The sequence below is a fragment of the Monodelphis domestica genome, chromosome 6, assembly GCF_027887165.1.
Source record: "Monodelphis domestica isolate mMonDom1 chromosome 6, mMonDom1.pri, whole genome shotgun sequence".
NCBI classification, from domain to species: domain Eukaryota; kingdom Metazoa; phylum Chordata; class Mammalia; order Didelphimorphia; family Didelphidae; genus Monodelphis; species Monodelphis domestica.
In genome coordinates, this window is record NC_077232.1 from 58,460,641 (window position 1) to 58,479,892 (window position 19,252).

Sequence of the window (19,252 nt, forward strand, 5' to 3'; positions counted from 1 at the left end):
TTTTCTTTGGCTATGCCTTCTTTTTCACCCCTTATATCCAGTGACTCAATTTTTTTCCCCATCTCAGCATTACTCAAGTCCTTCCCCTGTCTCTATCCCTGTTGCCTTTATTCTAGCATAGACTCTCATTACCACTTACTTGGATTTTTATAGCAGTCTCCTAACTGAACTTTCCACATAGCTTCTCCTACTTCTAGAAAAATAGTCTTACTCATAGATCTAATTATGTCCTTCTTCTCAAAACCCTTTTGTAATGTCTTTTAAGGCCTGCCACAACTTAGTTATCTACCTACCTTTCTTAAACTTTGATTTTTCTAAAAATGATTTTTTCTTTTTTTTTTCACATCAACCCCAATTTCTCCTAGTGTTTTTCCCATTTCTTTTCCCCCTTTTTCCCTTTCTCAGGTAGCGATTCCAAATAACAAATGACATTTTTTGAAAGAAAAAGAGGAAGAAGAAAAAACCCTGTTAGATTTAAAATGGTTGAAGACCTTAAACTGTAACAGTTAAAAGAGTGATGTTGTAAACTGTAGTGAGTTAAAATGGTGGAAGATATAAATTGTGATAGATATAAGAGAGGGTGAGTAAATTTGACCGCAGAAAATATGTTTCACTATAGTGTCTTAGTTTTTAAATCAAATATAAGGTGGTCGCCAGGGAAATATTCCCAATTATTCAAATACCCAAGTCAACTGGGTTTTATAGAGATTTTAATTAATACAAATGTGGAATTAAAGAAAAGGGAGAAAGAGAGAAAAAGGAAATGAGTATGAAGGGCCTTAAGCCAACATGGCCTAGACCTGAGTCTTAAGAGAGAGAGATCAGTCAGTCAGTCTTTTATCACTCACCACAAGGTCTGTCTAAGCAAGGATTCTAGTGACACCAGGCCAGCTCCATCTCAGCTGACTTCATCAGAGAGAGTTTCAGCCAGAGTCCTCCTCAAAGAGCCTTCCAGCCAGAGACTGTTTCAAAGGGCCTCTCTCCAGAGCCTCCAAAGGGACACAGTCCCCTCAGAGGAGCTCCAGCGAGACCTCCTTAGAGATTGTCCTCCAAATGCTTCTCTTCTCCAGAGCCTCTCTCAAGAGATTCTTCCCAAGCGATCCTCATCAGAGATCCTCCAAAAGGATTTTTTTTTTTTCAAGAGATTCTGCTTTTTCTTATATAGGGGTTTTTCTCCCATGTCACCTCCCCTAAGTCCTTACATCTACCAATCACTGTAGACGTTTTCCAAAGGACAACCCATTCTAAAAACACTGCTGGGTCGACTAATCTCAGTAAGTCTGAACCAGAAAAAATGCTGCTGTGTAGACTAATCTCCTCAGTAAATCTGAACCAGTGAAAACACAGCTGAGTCAACTAATCTCATCAAGAGAAAACTTGCCCGACCCTTTTAGGTACCTAGCATCTCATTGTATCAATTCTAAAAACAGGCCTGGCTCAAAGAACTCCTTGCCCCACCATAAGCATGGATCCAAGTACTTTCATTGTTTAGCAAGGAGTTTTCTCCCCTAAAGCAGTCTTAAGTACGGGTGGAGTAGAGGTCCTCCCATTTCTGATCCTGGCGAGTTCTCACATCAAAATGGGGAATGTTTCCCAGTAGGGAATTTGTTCCAATGGAGGATTCCTCAATGTGGAAAATTTTAATATTCACAAGTCTTGAGAAATTTCAAGATTTACAACCCTAACAAATCAATATTAAGTGTGAATATAAAGGCAGTGTTATACTTGTGGATCTGCTGCAAAGAAGTGTAGTGAAGATAACTTTTCTTACATCTTTTTTTGGGGGTCATGTTTTTTCTTTATAATTTTGTAGCATTCTCTTTATTGTTTATGGTTGTTCTTTCCATTTAAATTATTGTAGGTTTTACTTATATTGTTTTCTTATCTGCTTATTTCACTGTTTCAGATCTGATAAGTCCTTCCATATGTCTCTGTAATCATTATATTCATTTCTTAATAATATAATTTATTACTATCCCCACTTTGTTTATCTGTTCCCTAGCAAAAACCTAGTTTGTTTCTAATTTTCCAATTATTATCATATACCTCTTGTGATTTTTAAATCTCCTCCATCTTGCTTGGTGTAGTACCCAAAATTGTGCACACCCACACTATACGGGCATGTGCTAGTCAATGACAAATCAGAAATAACTAATTGCCCACCTGGGCTGTCCTAAGCCAAGCTTGAGCCACCATTGGCATGTGTGAGGCGCAGGAAGTGAGGTAGAGAACAACCTCTGGAGTTCACTCTTGGTTTTGTCCTTTTTTCCTCTTATCCTCAAAGTATTATAATCTTTGTGTTTTCATGATCCTTTGGGGAAAATCTTTTTCCTAAACGATCAAATGGAGAAATGTAAAAATGGAGATTTGAACCCCAGACTTCAATTCCTAGAAGTCCTTGGTCAATTCCCAAAATGCCTTGTAACCTCACCTGAAAAGTCTCACCTGGGCCGAGAGCGAGAAGGGTATTTATATGGAGTGTACGGCCTCTCCTGCTGTCTCTCAGCTTCTGCCTCTAGGGACACATGTCTCCGAAGATGTAGTGTAAGTGAATGGGCCTTTAGGCCCTCCTAGGGATGTGCTTTCTTATTTTGTATTTTTTCTATTTCTTAATCTTTTAAATAAACCTCTAAAAAATACAATACTTCTAGCAGAGAAACACATTTTTAATCATAACACTCTTCCCTCAATATGTTCCATGCTAAAACCAAGCTTAGGCTACAATAGGTGATAACCTGGGTAGGTCCTATAATTTCCCTTCTTTTTTCTTTGTGTCTTTGTTTCCTGAACGTTGAATATGTCATAGTATAAATTGTTCACCCAGTCCTGCTTATTTCTCTCTTCATTAGTTCATAGAATTCTTCCCAGATTTCTCCAAAACTGTCTCCTTATTTCTTACAGCATTATAGTGTTCCAATACATTCACATGCCATAATTTGTCCAGCCATTCCCTCTTTGATAGGCATTTCCTTCATTTCCAAGTCTTTCTTAAAACCAATACAAAACCTGCTATAAATGTTTTTGTACATCGCGGAGGACTATAAAACCTCTCTCTTTATTCTTTTTGGGGTGTATAGACCCAGTATAGTAAAACTGTATCTAAAGGGTATGCTCAGTTTACTTAACCCTTGGAAAAGATGTCCAGATTATGTCTCAGAATTGCTTTACCAAGAATGCATTCATTAATATTCCATTTCCCTCCCTACAGCTCCTTCAACATTTGTCTCTTTTTTGGGTCAATTTTGCCAGCATATGATGAGTGTCATGTAGGATGTCAGATCTGCTTTAATTTTCATTTCTCTTTAATAATAAATTGGGTCTTTTTAAAAAAAAATGTTGCTGGGAAAATGTATGATCTGTGACTATGGATAGTTTTTCTTCCCTCAATGTACCTTTTCAGATTCATTTGCCATGTATGAATTGAGGAATAGATTTTACTTTTATAACTTTGGAACAGTTATCTTGAAATTGAGACCACTTTATTTAAGGCATTATACAAAAGACAAATTGGGCTCTTGCTTCCTCAAGTTTTCTCAGAGCAATTTGTCTCGTTTTGTAATATGTATTTCTGGATGTCATTTCTATCTTACTGGATTACAAATTCCTTGAGGTCAATGTTCATTTTGTATCTCAAGAACCGATAGCATCCTGTATTTAGTAGGCATTTAATAAATGCTTGATTCTGAGATGAGTGTAATACTAGGTTTTTGATGAACGTTTGTTGAATGCCAGTTGTATGTCCCTTTCTCCAAACTTTTACTTCTAGAAATAACATTACTAACTCAGGGCTGCTGTGTTTTTGGCTACTAGATATTTTGCTTATTCTTTATTGGTAATTTTTTCTTCCAGGATTACTACAAGACTGGAATAATTCGTTGTCCTGATGGCATCTCTATTCCTGAGCTAAGAGAAGCGTGTGACTATCTTTGTATCTCTTTTGAATATAGTACTATAAAATGTAGAGATCTCAGTAAGTACATCTCTGAAAAAAAAATCTATATAGAAAGTGGTGATTGTTTTTAAGAAGGGCTGTAATATATTTGAACGAAAAGCATTCCTTAACTCGGCAGAATATTTAATATTTAAATAACCCTAACTTAGGGTCTTCAGGGTCTTTGTGCAGTTTTTGAACTTTGAAACTTATAAAAGTTAATATATTCTTAGGGCAGTTATGACATAGTAGATAAGAATCCTGGGCCTGGAGTGAGAAAGATCTGGGTTCAAATCCAGTCTTAGCCACTTACTGGCTTGTGTGACCCTGGACAAGTTACTTAACCTTTTTTGAATTAAAAAAAAAAAAAGGTTACATTCTTAATTATAGGCTATGATATACATAATCTTCTGAAGATTTTTAAAAGGCCAATCATTGCTGTTATCTGCCATGTGACATTGCTGTTTGAAAGCTAATAGCATATGAATGTCTAACCCTAAGTTCCACCAAAACTCTTTCATATTTCAAGAATTTTCTTGCTGTACATGCATATTTTGTCAATATAGAGTGTAGGATAGGGGCTAGGCCTGTGATTTCATTGGTATGAGGGACTACCAGATAAGGTCTGCCAATGCAAGTCAGCCATTTTTATGCAGCTTTTAGTTAAGAAGAAAGTGTGTTAGAGCACTTTGGGGTGAAGATGGGAAAGTTTGGGAGTAAGAGCATTGCTCAGGATCACATAGACAGTAGGTGTCACAAATGTGTCTGAAACACAGCTCTTCCTGACTTTGATTATACCAAATGGGATCTCTTGTCCAGATGGGATCTCATTATAATTCAGTCTTTCACAATCGCTGGGGCTAAAACTTAAATGCCCTTCTGCCTGCCAGATCAACTTGGGTGTGTACAATTTTAGGATTCAATATAATCTCTACTATTTGTTTTAAGAATACATTGCAGTTATATTTAGCATCACATGTAAAATTTGATTTTTCATAATAATCATAAAACCTTAGATTTAGAAGTGGAAGTGCTCTTAGAGATGATCACTTTATATTTTACAGATGAGGAAACTAAAACTCGGAGATCGAACTTTTTTGTAGAAAACAATGGGATTGTTAGTTTTAGAACCAGATGTAATAAAAAAGTGATCAAAATCAGTGTAAATTAACATTAATTTGACAAAAATACATAACTGAAAGTCTAGTATCAGTTATTAATAGATTTTGATAAGGTCCATAAAAGTACTAGTATTTAATTGCCAGATCATTGAAGGTGTATCTAGGTTCTGAATCAAGTCTTCATGACTGTTCTAAGCTTTGATTTCATTATTTTCATAAAAAGGAAATGTACTTTAAAAGAATCCAGTGAGGGATTCAGCTGGGTGGCTCAGTAAATTGAGAGCCATACCTAGAGATGGGAAGTCCTGGGTTCATATCTGGCCTCAGACATTTCCTAGCTGTGTGACCCTGGGGAAGTCACTTAACCTCCATTGCTAGCCCTTACTACTCTTCTGCCTTGGGACCAATACACAATATTGATTCTATGGTGGAAGGTAAGGATCTTAAAAAAAAATCCAGTGAGCCAGAGTTGTTTTTGCAAATTCGGAAGTTACAGGTAGTTGGACTCTGTTGGCCTATAAACTCATTCAAGTTTAAATTAAATTTAAAAAAGCTTTTTGTTTGTTTTGCTGAAAGCAAAATAAAAGACACAAATTCTGGTCAGCCATATTCTAGGGTTGTTAGGCAGGCCTCACTGGGTCTGCAGTGCCTAAAAAGAAAGGAATTCCTAACTATAAAAGAAATGACATGCTTGAATTCTTTCTCTCCCCCCTTCTCTCCTGTGCAATGCCTATCAAAAATTATTTTTAAATATTGCATGTGCAGTATTTATAAGTGCAGCCTTATAAGTATCCAGCTGAATATAGCTTCTCTTTTACATTTAAATAAAAATTAAATTATAGCCAAAGACACTGAAAACTCTGTGATGTTTTCTTGTTCCTGAGACTTGTTACCGGACTTGTTTTGATGATCTTGGACAAGACACTTGCCATTTGGAAGTTTATTTCTTCATTAATAAAATGAGTAGATTGATCAGTAAACATTTGTTAAGTACTTGCCATGTGCTAAGCACCAAGGATTCAAAAGGAAGCAAAAGATAGTTACTAACCCTCTAGGAGCTCATAATATAAAATGAGAGACAGTGATCTAACAAATATTCACAGATGTGCTCCATGCAGGATAAAGAGGAAATAATTGAGAGAGAGAAAGCATTAGAATGAAAAGGGGTTGGGAAATGCAGCTTCCTATAGAAGATGAGATTTTAGATGGGACTTGTAGATTTGAGGAGGGAAAGAATTCCAGGTATGGAAGACAATCAGATAAAAATGCCTTTTGTGGAACAGCCTCAAGGCCAGTGTCACTGAACTGAAGAATACCTGGTGGGGAGTAAAATGTAGGAAGACTGGAAAGATAGGAGGGGTCTAGTGAGTGCATGACCCTGTCACAAGTAATTTAGTAAAATATTTTTGGTGGTTGAATGGAGAATGAATTAGCGTAGAGAGAGACCTTGGAAGAGTTTAAATTTCAGTTTTATATTAAATTTGATAGTTATAAAGTAATATTGTGGTCACTGAATTTAAAATATAGCTTAAGTCAAAATTACTTTTAGCAGCTTTTTTTACAAGGAGGTGGAAAGAGTGAAAGTGGAAAAATGTAGCTAAAGAGATAGATTTGAACAAGCCTACTAGCCCGTCTCTGGTGAAGAGTGGCTCAGCCTGGCAGGAGCTTCCCATGTCCCCTCATGGATTTCTCTGTAAGTCCAGGTGGTCTCTTCAGCTTGAGTTCCACTCACCCAGCCAAGCTGACACAGGATCCAGGGAAAAAGGTCTCCTCCAAGACAAGGCAGGGATCTCCAGAATGAATCTCTCCAAATGCCAGGAAGGGAACAAATGCTAGACCATGTTGGTCTCTTTTTATACCCCCTTTTTCCACATCACTTCCTGTCACTTCCTTCACAGAAACCAAAGGCAGCCTAGCACCACCCTGGGGGTGGAGAAACGCCCCGTGACACAAGCGGGCCCTCGGGGCTCATGTTCCCTGCACACACACACTTTTGTAACTCAGTAAGTGACTTCTGAACTCTCATACTTAATGGTACTAGGGGTACTTTTAAGTTCTTGATTTGATTAGCTAAAAATAGACAAGGGGAGAATTAACCCTGTCTTCAGGACCTGAAAGGCAAATCCTTTAGCAAACTGTTGCCATAGTCTAAATGTTAGGTAGTGAGGGCTTGAAACTGGTGTAGTGGTAACATTGGAAGAAATAAGGGGGCATATTTGAGAGACCTTGCAAAGGTGAAATGAGTAGGTCTTGGTAAATTAGATATGGGGTGAGAAAGAGTAAGTAGTTGAGGAGGGACATCTTGCCTGAAGGACTTGGTGCCTATGACAGTGGCATGAAATTTAGGGGGTGGGTAGAGTTTTTTTGGGAAAATAATGAGTCCTGTTTTGGATATATTAAGTTGTTACTGGCTATTTACTTTGAAATTTCTGATAGGCAATTGGAGATGCAGGACTGGAGGTTAGGACAGGTTAGTAGGTTTGAGAATCAGTAGCATAGAGATGGTAATTAAATCCATGGGAGCTGATGGTGTGAAGAGTGAATCAAACTCTTTGTTTATCAATCAGCAACTTTTAAGTTAATCAATCAAAAACTCAAGTACCCCTACTTAGTACCTTACCAGTCATTAAGTATAAGAGTTCACTAATCACAGTGGGTGACAACTGCAGAGGCCACTGCTAGGCACCTTGGAATACTGAGATTGTTTACCATCAAGTGGGGGAGTGACAGGATATGACTGAGAAAATTGTTTTAAATGGCCAGCTCAAGGATTCAGTGAGACTCATTCTGCACAGGTCAGCCAGACTAGAGGAGAAGACTTTCCTTGGATCTCCAGAGGTGGAGTGATTCCTTCCTTGCTTCTCCAGTGAAGGAGGGAATATCCAATAACTCAAGTATTATATTTTATAAGATTTATTAATAATCACTTGAAGTAAAGGAATAAAAAGGTAATTATCTAACAAAATAAAACCATATACCCAAGCTTTTTCTACTGGCTCAAAAACCCCATGTCCACAGCTCCCACCACAGGAAGAGAAGAGTGAGAGAGGAACTACACATTATTTATATCCTGCTTACATCAGCAGGTAAGGACAGGAGGAGAGTGATGTGCTATTTGTAAATAAAGCTACTAAAAGTCATTTTGACTTAAGCTGTAATATTTCTAAATCAGTGACTACAATGTTACTTTAGAATTCTCATATTTAGCATAAAACCTAAATTTAAATTCTTACAGTGGAGATCACCAAGTGGGACACACCTATGGTTAGAGCCACACCTGGATGTTAATCCAGCAAAGGAGACCGAGATCTAAATAATTCTTTATTGTCTTCTAATTCTAGCTTTTTTTTTTTACCATTTTTTATTTTATTAACAAATTTCCATGTTTTCCAAAGTCATATGATTCATGTTGTCCCCTTTCCTTCTTCCGTCCCCTATCCCAGAGCTGACAATTCAGTCTGAATTATACATGTATTATCACAAAAAACATTTCAATATTATTCATTTTCCTAAGTGAATAATCTTATAAAACCAAAACCCCAAATCATACCCAAATAAACAAGTGATAAATCATATGTTTTATCTGCATTTCTACTCCCACAGTTCTTTCTCTGGAGATGGATAGCATTCTTTTGTCATAAATCCCCCAGAATTGTCCAGGGTTATTGCATTGCTATAGGAAGCGAAGTTTAAAACATTTGATCATTCCACAATATTGGAGTTACTATGTCTAATGATCTCCTGGTTCTGCTTGTTTCACTGCATCATTTCGCATAGGTCTTTCTAGTTCTTTCTGAAACCATTCTTTTCCTTATATATAGTACAATAGTATTCCCAGCCCTTGCCTTCTAAAGCAAAATAGTTTTATTTGTACATGAGAGTTTCGTAAAACAGAGTTGCTATACAAATGTGTAGTGACTGGTTATTATTACAATAACCTGCCTTTAATTGGGATGCACTTTTCCTTGTCTTCTTTGACAAGTGTTTTTTTTTTCTTTTGATATATCTGTTACTGCATTCATCAATATTTTTATGCTATTAATTTTTACACTTTTAAATTTTCTTGTATATGCCAAAATTTAGATATCTTAGATTTTACTAAGCCGTTAGGAACAAATTCAGATTAAACCAGATCTTACTAAATCAATTCTATGGTAAAGAAACCTGGATTTATTTTCCAGTTAATAAATTTCTAGACACTAAATCTTATTTACAAATCACAATTTCATTCTTAATTTAGTTTTCCTTATAGTAATAGAGGATGCAGGAGACTTCTTATCAAAATATTCTCTCTCTTCTACTGCAGCATAGTGATCTGAAACTAACTGGCAGGTAGTTTAGAAGAAATAGTCACTTCTTTTAGAATCCTTCTCTAGTTCTTCTGTACAGTAGTAAATATATTAATAGAAAAATAAAAAACCAAACAAACTTTTCTCTTATTTATGAAATTTGTAAATAATCTCCCCCCCTTTTTTTTTCTAGTAGTACCTTTTAGTTTTCTTTCTGGGCAAGTTCCCTTTGAATGGAGAAAGGAGTTGTTGAAAGTAAGTCATTCTATATAGAAACCAGACTACTGATTTGTGTCCAGTCTAAGGACTACTTTTACCTGTCCCCACCATACCACCAACTCCCCACCCACTGCACACTGTTGATTTTGCTAATAATTGATTTTTGTTGCCTAACCTCCTTTTATGTTTTTTCCTTATTTCCCTCCTACTCACCTTACTTTATCCTTTGCTTTTGTCAAAAACTTCCTTTCTAACAGAACTTTGCTGTCTTTGTTGGTCCAGCCTGATAATGTCATCAGCTAACTATGAGATTAAAGGTTGGTAAAAAAGGTCAGAGAGAGGTTGGTGATTTCCATGAGTTTCTCAAAACTTCAGGCATTTATCTGACATTCATTTCTCTTACTTTCTGCTCCTTACTACTTTTACAAAGTGCTTTGAACCTATTGACAAAGACTTTCCTTTTCCAGAATTCTCATTATTGTGAACTTGCAAAATAAAGAAATGTAAAAGGGGCAATTTTTAGAAGGCTGGCAGCTAAGGAGAGAGTTAATAAAAGTCTTTCCCCAGGGTCTCTTCCTTTTGGTCCTTGATCTTTCATATTTGAAACTTAGATTCCTCTTTGGCTGTAAAGCAGGCTCTCTGCTGAATTACACCTTTCCTTATCTCCCTGTAATGTGGGATATTCTCTTTATTCTGTGTTCCCCATTTACTAAGGAGGAGAGTTTTAGAAAGGTCCTCGCTTTAAGTCTGCCTAGGCCTTTGGTTTCCTGTGGGTGAGGGACTCAACCCAGATGATTTCTAGGCCTCCTTTTACTTCATTTCTTTGAAAGGCTGGAATGGCCAAGTCCTAATTTTTGTAATCTTTTCTGGTTTTCTAGTAAAAACTTCATCCCTTGCTAGTCATTACAGTATGTTATGACTGTACTAATGAAGTAGGGTTATGCATGTCATCCCCTTTGCTGAACAGTTTATTTTGTCTATAAATAAGCTTACTTTTTTCTTATTCTTGAACTTTGACAACGTATTGTCTTGTTTTATTCTGTCTTTTACTTTCCCATTCCCAAACTCACCCCCTTCTTCTAGTGTTTTTTTTTTTAATGCTTTTTCTGATGGATTCCTGAGGATGTAGAAAAGGAGTGATAATGATGTAAAACTTGAGCACCTTCCAGTATAAGTAATTTGAGTTAATGTACATATTGAGACATGTTTTATTTTTATTTTATTTTTAAACCCATAACCTTCCATCTTAGAATCAATACCATATATTGGTTCTAAGGCAGAAGACTGGCAAGGGCTGGGCAATAGGGATTAAGTGACTTGCCCCAGGGTTACCCAGCAAGAAAGTGTCTGAGGCTAAATCTGAACCCAGGACCTCTTGTCCCTAGGCCTGGCTCTCAATCCACTGAGCTACCCAGCTGCCCTGTTTATTTTTATACAAAAGCTTCTTTTCCTAGTCAAGTTTTTGTCAGAAAAATAGCCAGTATTTCGCTGACAGGCATCAAGAAGATAGGTATTAAATTCATTTATATAGGTATAGGGAACTTCTGGAGGAGGAAACTCTCTCCCAGGACTGTTTGACAATTCCCCAGCTTAGCTTCTTAGCACTGAGAAGTTAAGTGATGTGGCCAGGTTCACATAACCAGTTTGTTACAGAGGTGAGACTTGAGACTTGAAGACTTGAGCCCAGGCCTTCTTGGCTTTGCATCTAGTTTTCCACTATTCTAATCTCTAGTAATAGTGTCTCTAATAAACAATCAGACTGACTGGGAGTCATTTATTAAGCACAATGTACTCTCCTAGGTGTTTGTGATGATAAAGAGGTAAAAGAAAACTGCTTGTGCCCTCATTGAGTTTATAATTAACAAGGGAAAGCTGACACAACTACATGCTGACATTAAGAAGCATGAAATGTTGTCAAGATTAGAGGGTTTTTTTATTTTGAAGGAAAATCTGAACCTCAGAAGGAAGGGGGAGGCTTCTTGGAGGGGTTGGCCTTTCAGAGACAAGTAGAAGTCTTTTTTTATTCTTATTGCTGATATATTCATTATGACTCATCCAAAAATCTTGACATTTTTATGGGTTTGATTTCAGGTGCACTCATGCATGAATTATCAAATGATGGTGCTCGTAGGCAATTTGAGTTTTATTTAGAGGAAATGATCCTCCCTCTTATGGTGGCCAGTGCCCAGAGTGGTGAAAGAGAGTGTCATATAGTAGTACTCACAGATGATGATGTGGTCGATTGGGATGAAGAATACCCACCACAGATGGGAGAAGAATATTCACAGAGTAAGTATTAAAAGATGTTTTTTGTCTGGTGGACCAGGGCTGTTAATTTATCATCTTATCATTAGTATATTGGTTTTAACTTCAATTTAATAAAATAATACATTTTTATTTTGGAATTTTATCACACATTACAGCTATCTTTTCTTTATCTATGAGTAATTCTTAGAAATTGCTTGTAAAGATAGTAATGGTTTGCTTCTAAAATGCTTTTTGGTCACTGTAGATTATAGGTGGCCTCTGACCCAGACGTCTGAATGAACTGGGCTTGTGGAAGTGAGTTTTGGTCTGAGGGAGCTTCATTTTGACAGCCTATCCATGTGTAGATGGTATTGTATTGTGACCCACACATACCTTTAAAGGACCACAGTATTTATGCTTTTTAAAAGCTTTTTATGCCCTTCAAAGACAATATATTCATTTAAAAAAAACCCATTTAGCTACTCTTATTTCTAATCATATTTTTAATCTCTCCCACCTCCCAATGAAACTTTTGATACTTTTGATAAATTACATATGAGGTATATATTCTCATAGCCAAATTACTAATGATTTAGGTTTTCTCTTAAATCAGAAGAAAATAGGGTAGAGTTCCAATGAAATTTTCATTTTTATAAACATCTTCATTTGGTTCTTTTTGAAAGAGCCTATCAGGCACTCAAATTACTTAGCTTTATTTATAAAAGCCAAATTTTTTCCAGAACCAGGATAAAATTGAATGTAAGCTTCAGAAAGCTTAAAGATTCTAAAACTCTTGGGGTTTTGGAAAGGGTTGTTTTTGTTTTGTTTCTTTTTTTTCCTCATTTTAAATACATTATGATATTGTTTGATATAACCTTTTGGGATTCTCAAAAAAATTTTTTTTTGTTTATAACTACAAATTGCCATGGTGTTTCTAAAGGAATTTTTGTTGCATGATGTGCTCAGATGAGTGTTGTGTTCTTTCTTGTAAACAATAGTAGTACTAGATAGCTGATATCGCTGTATGTACCTTGGTCCTTGGATTAACCTCGTTTTTATGCCATGCTACATAAGTTGGACAAAATACTGCATTACCTGGAAGACATAAATGATACAAAATTATTTTTAAAAAACCTGTCATTTTAGTAAAATGTACTTTAAAAAATTTGGGGAATTCATTTTTCAAAATCAAAACTTTCACTTGCAGAGGATGGATAAAAGTTTGAAATTATCTACTGACTATGAAGTTTTTTTTCCCCCTTTCAAAGAAGATTTTAGAAAGTTAAACTTTGAAACTTAAAGACTGAAAACATTTCTCCATAGTTCAACCAGATACTTTTAATTCTTTCTTTTCTCTGAGACAGAAGATATTTTAAACAAAAAGGATTTATTTATAGATTAAGATAGTTCTGCCAGCTGTTTGCTTCTAATTAGGAAGTATATGAAATGACAGTGGTTGTGATATCCATTCTGGGAAATGACAAATCTTGAATTTTTAGCATTTATAAGAACATAGAAATAGATAAAAACTTGTTCCAGAGAAAGTGAGTATTGAATTATTTTCCTTTTAATTGGATCCTATAAACCAGCGTGTTTGTTTGTGAGCGTGTCTTTCTTTTTTTGCAAAAACCTTTGCAGTTCACCTTTTAAGGGAGATAACTCCACCTGAAAGAGAGAAGGCGAGGAGGGCCCATCTGTCTAACTCCCTGAAGTCCCCAGCACATTTGGAAGATTCATCATGTTGTCAGTGGAGTGTCTGTCCTTTGCAAAAGCCTGTTTGACCTAAACAGACTAACCTGAGCAGAACTTGCTTGATTCTGCCTTTTAACATCAGTATTGAGTGGGATGGCCACCTAGGTGGAGAACAGTTTGGGGGTCTGTACACTTCTTGGGAATTATAATAGTGGTTTAATCCATGAAATCTAGGAAGTGTTTTGTCTCTGCCCTTTGGAGATGGTAATCATCTAAATGGCTTTGTAACATGTCCTTCACTCTGCCTGTTTGGCAGGACTTTAGTCTGTGTCTGTTGGCCATTGTCTTTAAAGATACATGCACTTTTTTTGGTCAGGTCTATAAAATTGTCTTTTTAGAATTGGATTATTTTTCCTATGGATTGGGTTTCAGTATTAAGCTGCAGTGACCTGATGGATTATCAAAGCTTCTCTGGTTTCAACCCTGATAGAGATTTGCTTGTGTATTAACTCTACTGAACTTATTTTCTGTCATGTTGGCTAGTCATCCTTTGGCATCACTGCATCCATTGTGGGGTTTTAGGGTGATCAGGCCCCGCTGATTGTGGAGCAAGATGAATTTAAGGTAAAAAACATATGTAGATTTATTTCTGGTTCTAATTTTTAAAATCTCTTGCTTTTTGTCCCCAGTTATTTATAGCACAAAGTTGTATAGATTTTTCAAATACATTGAAAATAGAGATGTGGCCAAATCTGTTTTGAAGGAGCGAGGTCTTAAGAAGATTCGATTGGGTATAGAAGGTAAGATATGCTTATTTTTTCTCAATGAGTCCTCGCTAACTTTTTTTTTTTTGGTAAGGGAAAAGGGGTTAATACACATGCCTTTTTGAAAAAAGTCTGTTATGTTACTGTTATTAAGACTATTTTCCAAAAAAACAGATGGCCACCAACCATATGTAGTAGGATTTAGTAATGCTTTTTTAATTTGACAAATCACATTTCCTCCCAACAAACTTTTAAGGTAGTACAAGCATTAAACCTCTTTTACGTAGCTGAGAAAGCTAAGGTTCAGAGAGCCTCTAGTCATATTGCATGTATTGGAGCTAGGATTTAGAAATAGCCTTCTGACTTCAGATTTCTTGTTCTTTCTACCATAATAATAACTGATGAAAGGATAGTAAACATAATGTGACAATATTTCTATTTGTACCAATTATTTAGTATTCAAAATATTATCATTTCCCTCATTATACAGAGGAGGTAAAAATGATGAAGTGATCTAGCAGAACTGGGGGAGTTTTATTAACGTAACAATTCACAAAATACTCATTTTGAGCCCCTTTGGAAGGCAGTATGGTAAGCAGTGACCCAAATGAAAGTCCATGCTCTCCTGGAGTGTATAGTTTGTTGGAGGGAAATACCATAGGAACTGAACCTGTGATTACGTAAGTATAGGGAATTCCTACCTGGGGAAATGCCTTCTACCAGTGCAGATCAGCACTTTCTCTGCAACTCTAGTCTTAAAAATTTTGCCTTGAGCACTTATGAGAGTGGAAGTGATCTGCCCAGTGTCTGGGTCAACATGTGTCAGGGATGTGGGAGCCATTTTTTTTCTTAGAGCTCTCTTCCAAATAAAAAAACCGACCCATAGCACTTGACCTCAGATGGTTTAAATTTCCTTTTGGAACTGACCCTTTGTTCTGTACTACTTATGGTGCATCTTTGAAATCCAATGGAGACACATTTGTGCTGTATTGTCCGATCAGCAGCTATAAAGGGTTTTTAAAGGCACTTTGCATTTTTTAAACATTCGTTTTCTGTAATTGTTATTGTCAAATTATTTTCATAAACATTTCTTTTTTGGGCTGAAGGTAAGGAAGGGGATCCTGCACATGTCCTGGATTTTGTGTATGGCATAGCAGTGCCATTCCATACTTTGGTGCCCCATAATCCCTATTAGCGTTAGGAAGTAGTTCTTTCAGGATTATTTTTTAGTAGAAAATGAATTCATTGGATACTGAGAGCTCTTGTTGGATTGGCTCTTTAGGGGAAATCTTACTTCATCACTCACTTTTCTGTTCATGTTTCTGGAGGTGGGAGGGAGACTAGTTGCTATTCTAAAGTGGTACATTTTGTCTGCTGGTTTGTTTCTGTAGTTTCCCTTAAAGAATAAACCCCAAATGGCTTGGTAGAGGAGTTTGGAGATTTCTCCAGGAAAAAAATCTTCCTCAAAATATTTGGATTTTGTTTAACCTGCCTTTGTAACAAAGATTATACCTTGATACAACCCTCGGAAAATTGCCTCAGGGAAGAGCCCCAGTCCTCTTTCCTGAAGGTGATTCTTCTTTTCTGAGTAATCAAAGTGATGCCTTTATTGACTGTGTGACAGACATTTGGAACATGGAGGAAATTTAGACTGAGGCAACAGGGTTGCTTCCTGCTACTCTAAAGTCAGTTCTTGCTTTTCAAGTTCCAAGAAACCTAGGTAGTGTTTGTTGAGAAGATGATATTTTGGGAACTGGTTTTCTTTTCCTTTTAAATAAGCGAGGAATTATGGCAAATTTATTCTTTCCACTCTTCTTACTGTAAGAGGCCAGTTTTTATTTTTTATTTTGAAGTCACCCATACCTGACAGAACTACACCCAACTTTCTAGGCTCTTAGCATTACAGCTGGAAGGGACCTTCCATCCACTCCAAAAGCCCCATTTTAAAGGGCTTTAAAGGGTAAAGAGACAAGAGACCAGGGGTATTTAAATGTCAACAGAAAGGATCAAGATGAGACCTCAGCTAGGGTTTATGGGATCGAGAGGGTTTGCTATGCCATCTAGTGGATAAATACCGCAGTACAGACAGGACCTTTTGTCCTAGGGAACTTTCTCAGAAATTTAAACAAACTTGTGTGGTTTTCTTGCTATAGATTTGTGCACATGTAGATGGTTCTATTTAAAGAAAGCCCAGTTTTGTGCCCAGTGTACATTTTTATATGGTCTGAGTGGTGGCTTTGAAACAAATGATTTTGAGCTGTGTGCCCTTTAATCAGTTTTTGGAAACACTTTGTTTTGCCTATCTTTGGGTAGACTTGGAGAGACTTCTTATGAGGGTAACACTATTATGGAGCCCGAGTCTTGTGAAAAGGAAGCTTTTCATTTGTTGACTCTCATTTGCAACTCATGTACGGTCCTTGCCAAGCCAAACCTGGGCACTTTTGCTTCATCTACATGTAGTTGACCCTGATGAAGAATGAGTCTTTTCCCATTGCCCTAAACATAAACCATTTGCTGTAGCTAAGCTCTGACTCTCGTTGCCTAGCATACTCCACTGTTATGTGGGAACAGGCCCAGATCGGATGTCATGTATCCAGTTCATACCCTGCTTTTGTCACTGCATGTGACCTTAGAGACTCTTCATTTGTGGTAAAAAAGTTTGGGCTAGATGCTTTCTCATTCTAGATCTTTAATCTTATGTACATACCTTTCTCTGCCTACAATACAGATTCCACCTTTCTGAATCCTCACCCATCTCTTTAAATTTTTTTCAATGTTACCTCTTCTGAACTCTGGTTCTATTTATTACTCTTTTCCACTTCTTTGGCATTTATCACATAAATAGCCCCAGGACACCTCTTGCCTTGGTTTACTGCATAAATAGGCCAGTGAACCTAGGGACAAGGGAGATGCTTTTACATTAAAAAGTCAGGATTTTGATTGAAGAGGTGGCCATCTATTTATAATGTAAACTTCCATGTTTTTCTTTTTTCTCCTTTAAGTAAAACCCTAGGAAAACTATACACTAGCTAGTTTACAAAACAAATGCTTCCTATTTTCTGTTAATAGCAACTAGTTTACAGTTTTTAAGGTTTGCTATGCGTTTCCTCTCCTCAACCATAGCTATTGCAAGTATTGTCATCCTCATTTTACAGGTGATTAAACTGAGGCTTTCCCACAATCTTAGAGTGTGAGGCTGTATTTGAACTTTTGTCTCCTGAATTCGTCTAGCTGCCTTTGTGTGTCAAGCATTTACTATTCTGACCTGTGTTAAAAGTATAGATAATAAAACATAAAAGCAAGAAGAGATTTTAGAGGTGAAGAAAACTTGAGATTCAAAGATGTCATTATTTTTTGCAAAATCTTTCCTTCAGGGTATCCCACTTACAAAGAGAAAGTCAAGAAAAGGCCTGGTGGGCGCCCAGAAGTAATCTACAACTATGTCCAAAGACCATTTATTCGTATGTCCTGGGAGAAGGAGGAAGGAAAAAGTCGGCATGTGGACTTTCAGTGTGTGAAAAGTAAGTCCATCACAAACCTAGCAGCGGCTGCTGCAGACATTCCCCAGGATCAGCTGGTGGTCATGCACCCGACGCCTCAAGTGGATGAGCTGGATATTCTACCTATTCCTCCTCCTCCTGGCAGCAATGAGATGGATCCTGAGGGACAGAGTCCAATGCTGTGATGGAGGCAGCCCATTCAACCAATGCTAGCATGCTCCTCTCTCACCAGTGATGCTGCCCTCATTCTTCAGCACTGCGATGCCACTGTCCTTCATTGTGAAATGCACACACCAGTGTTTAGGAGGTTGCAGTGTGGACTTTTTAAAAAAAGACCAAAGGTATCAATCTGACATCCTGAGGTTCCACTTATATAAATGTATTTGTTTACCAGTAGGTTTGTGAAATTGGTTCTTTGTATGCTGGACAGTTTTCTCACATTTAGAAATGGTGGGATTGGCAGTAGGAGGGGGTACTCGTGTCCCTTCACCATAGACAGTGGCCACAGCCCGGACAAAATGCAGTAACACGATGTTGATAGTAGCACTTTATAAATGGTGGTTCCATGGAATTCTTAAAGCCATTTTTTATAGTTGTGATGCACAATACAAATTTCATAAGTGCTTCTATCAAAACCTCTTCGGCAAAAGGTGGAGTTACAGTTGATGTCTGTTAGTAGGTTTGCTGCCCATTGTTGAGTGAGCACAAAATAAGTAATTGCCATTGGGCTCATTGAATGATTAGGATGATATTCAGTAGCTGTTTAGTCTGTTTCCCAGTGCAGTTTTTCACTCATTTTGTGTGAGTCTCATGCAGGGATGTGAACAGCAGAGGTGATTTTATCATCCAGTCTGCCTTACCCTTAATCTGTTCACAGATATTTATTTACTGACAAGGTGTTTTCATAAATGTCATGGGATAGGAATGAAGTGTTCACTTCTTGTTTACTAAATGATTGTAAACTTGAGTTTTTCATTGAAATAAACTTATGTTGTTTTCATGTTTTTGATCAGATTTTTAAGTCTTAGAATCAGCAGCTGTTTGCTTGGCCATTGCTGTTCAGGTAGTGAAAGTAATCATCAGCTACATATGCAAATGGTGCAATAAATGTGCCTCCTACTTTGGAGCTGAGATGCATCTGATAGCCAACACTTTTTAGCGTTAACATAGGAGTGCTAGTGGGGAAAAAGAGAAATAATGCTAAGAATCAAATCCTGAACTTAAAATTTCCAAGGTAGATGCTAAATTGTCTGTGACATATCATTTTTGCTTTCAGAACTAATGTCTGAACACTGTAGTTCTATTTTAGTGAAATTATAACCTGTGAATAACTAAGCCAAAAGGGAAAGCACAGATTAAGTAGTGTACAATGGAAGTAAAGAGGAATCGAGAGCATGATAATCTTCATTCGTGAGTATGTGACAGTTACAAATTAGAAACTTATCTCAAGTCTTGTCACATAGGAATCTTCTTTTCAAATGACTTGTTT

The 19,252-nt window shown here is 36.9% G+C and overlaps 1 protein-coding gene across 10 annotated transcripts in view; it reads left to right on the plus strand.

Moving 5' to 3' along the window:
- Positions 1-18,763, plus strand: part of BTBD10 (BTB domain containing 10) — an 88,539-nt gene extending 69,776 nt beyond the window's left edge. For all 10 annotated transcript variants that reach the window (XM_056802047.1, XM_016423448.2, XM_016423452.2 and 7 more), the window contains 4 exons: positions 3,850-3,970; positions 11,652-11,849; positions 14,189-14,299; positions 17,638-18,763. In XM_056802047.1, the coding sequence (XP_056658025.1) occupies positions 3,850-3,970; positions 11,652-11,849; positions 14,189-14,299; positions 17,638-17,948 (741 nt within the window). In that variant the 3' untranslated portion in view covers positions 17,949-18,763. The remainder of the gene's footprint in view (positions 1-3,849; positions 3,971-11,651; positions 11,850-14,188; positions 14,300-17,637) is intronic.
- Positions 18,764-19,252: the final 489 nt, after the last annotated feature.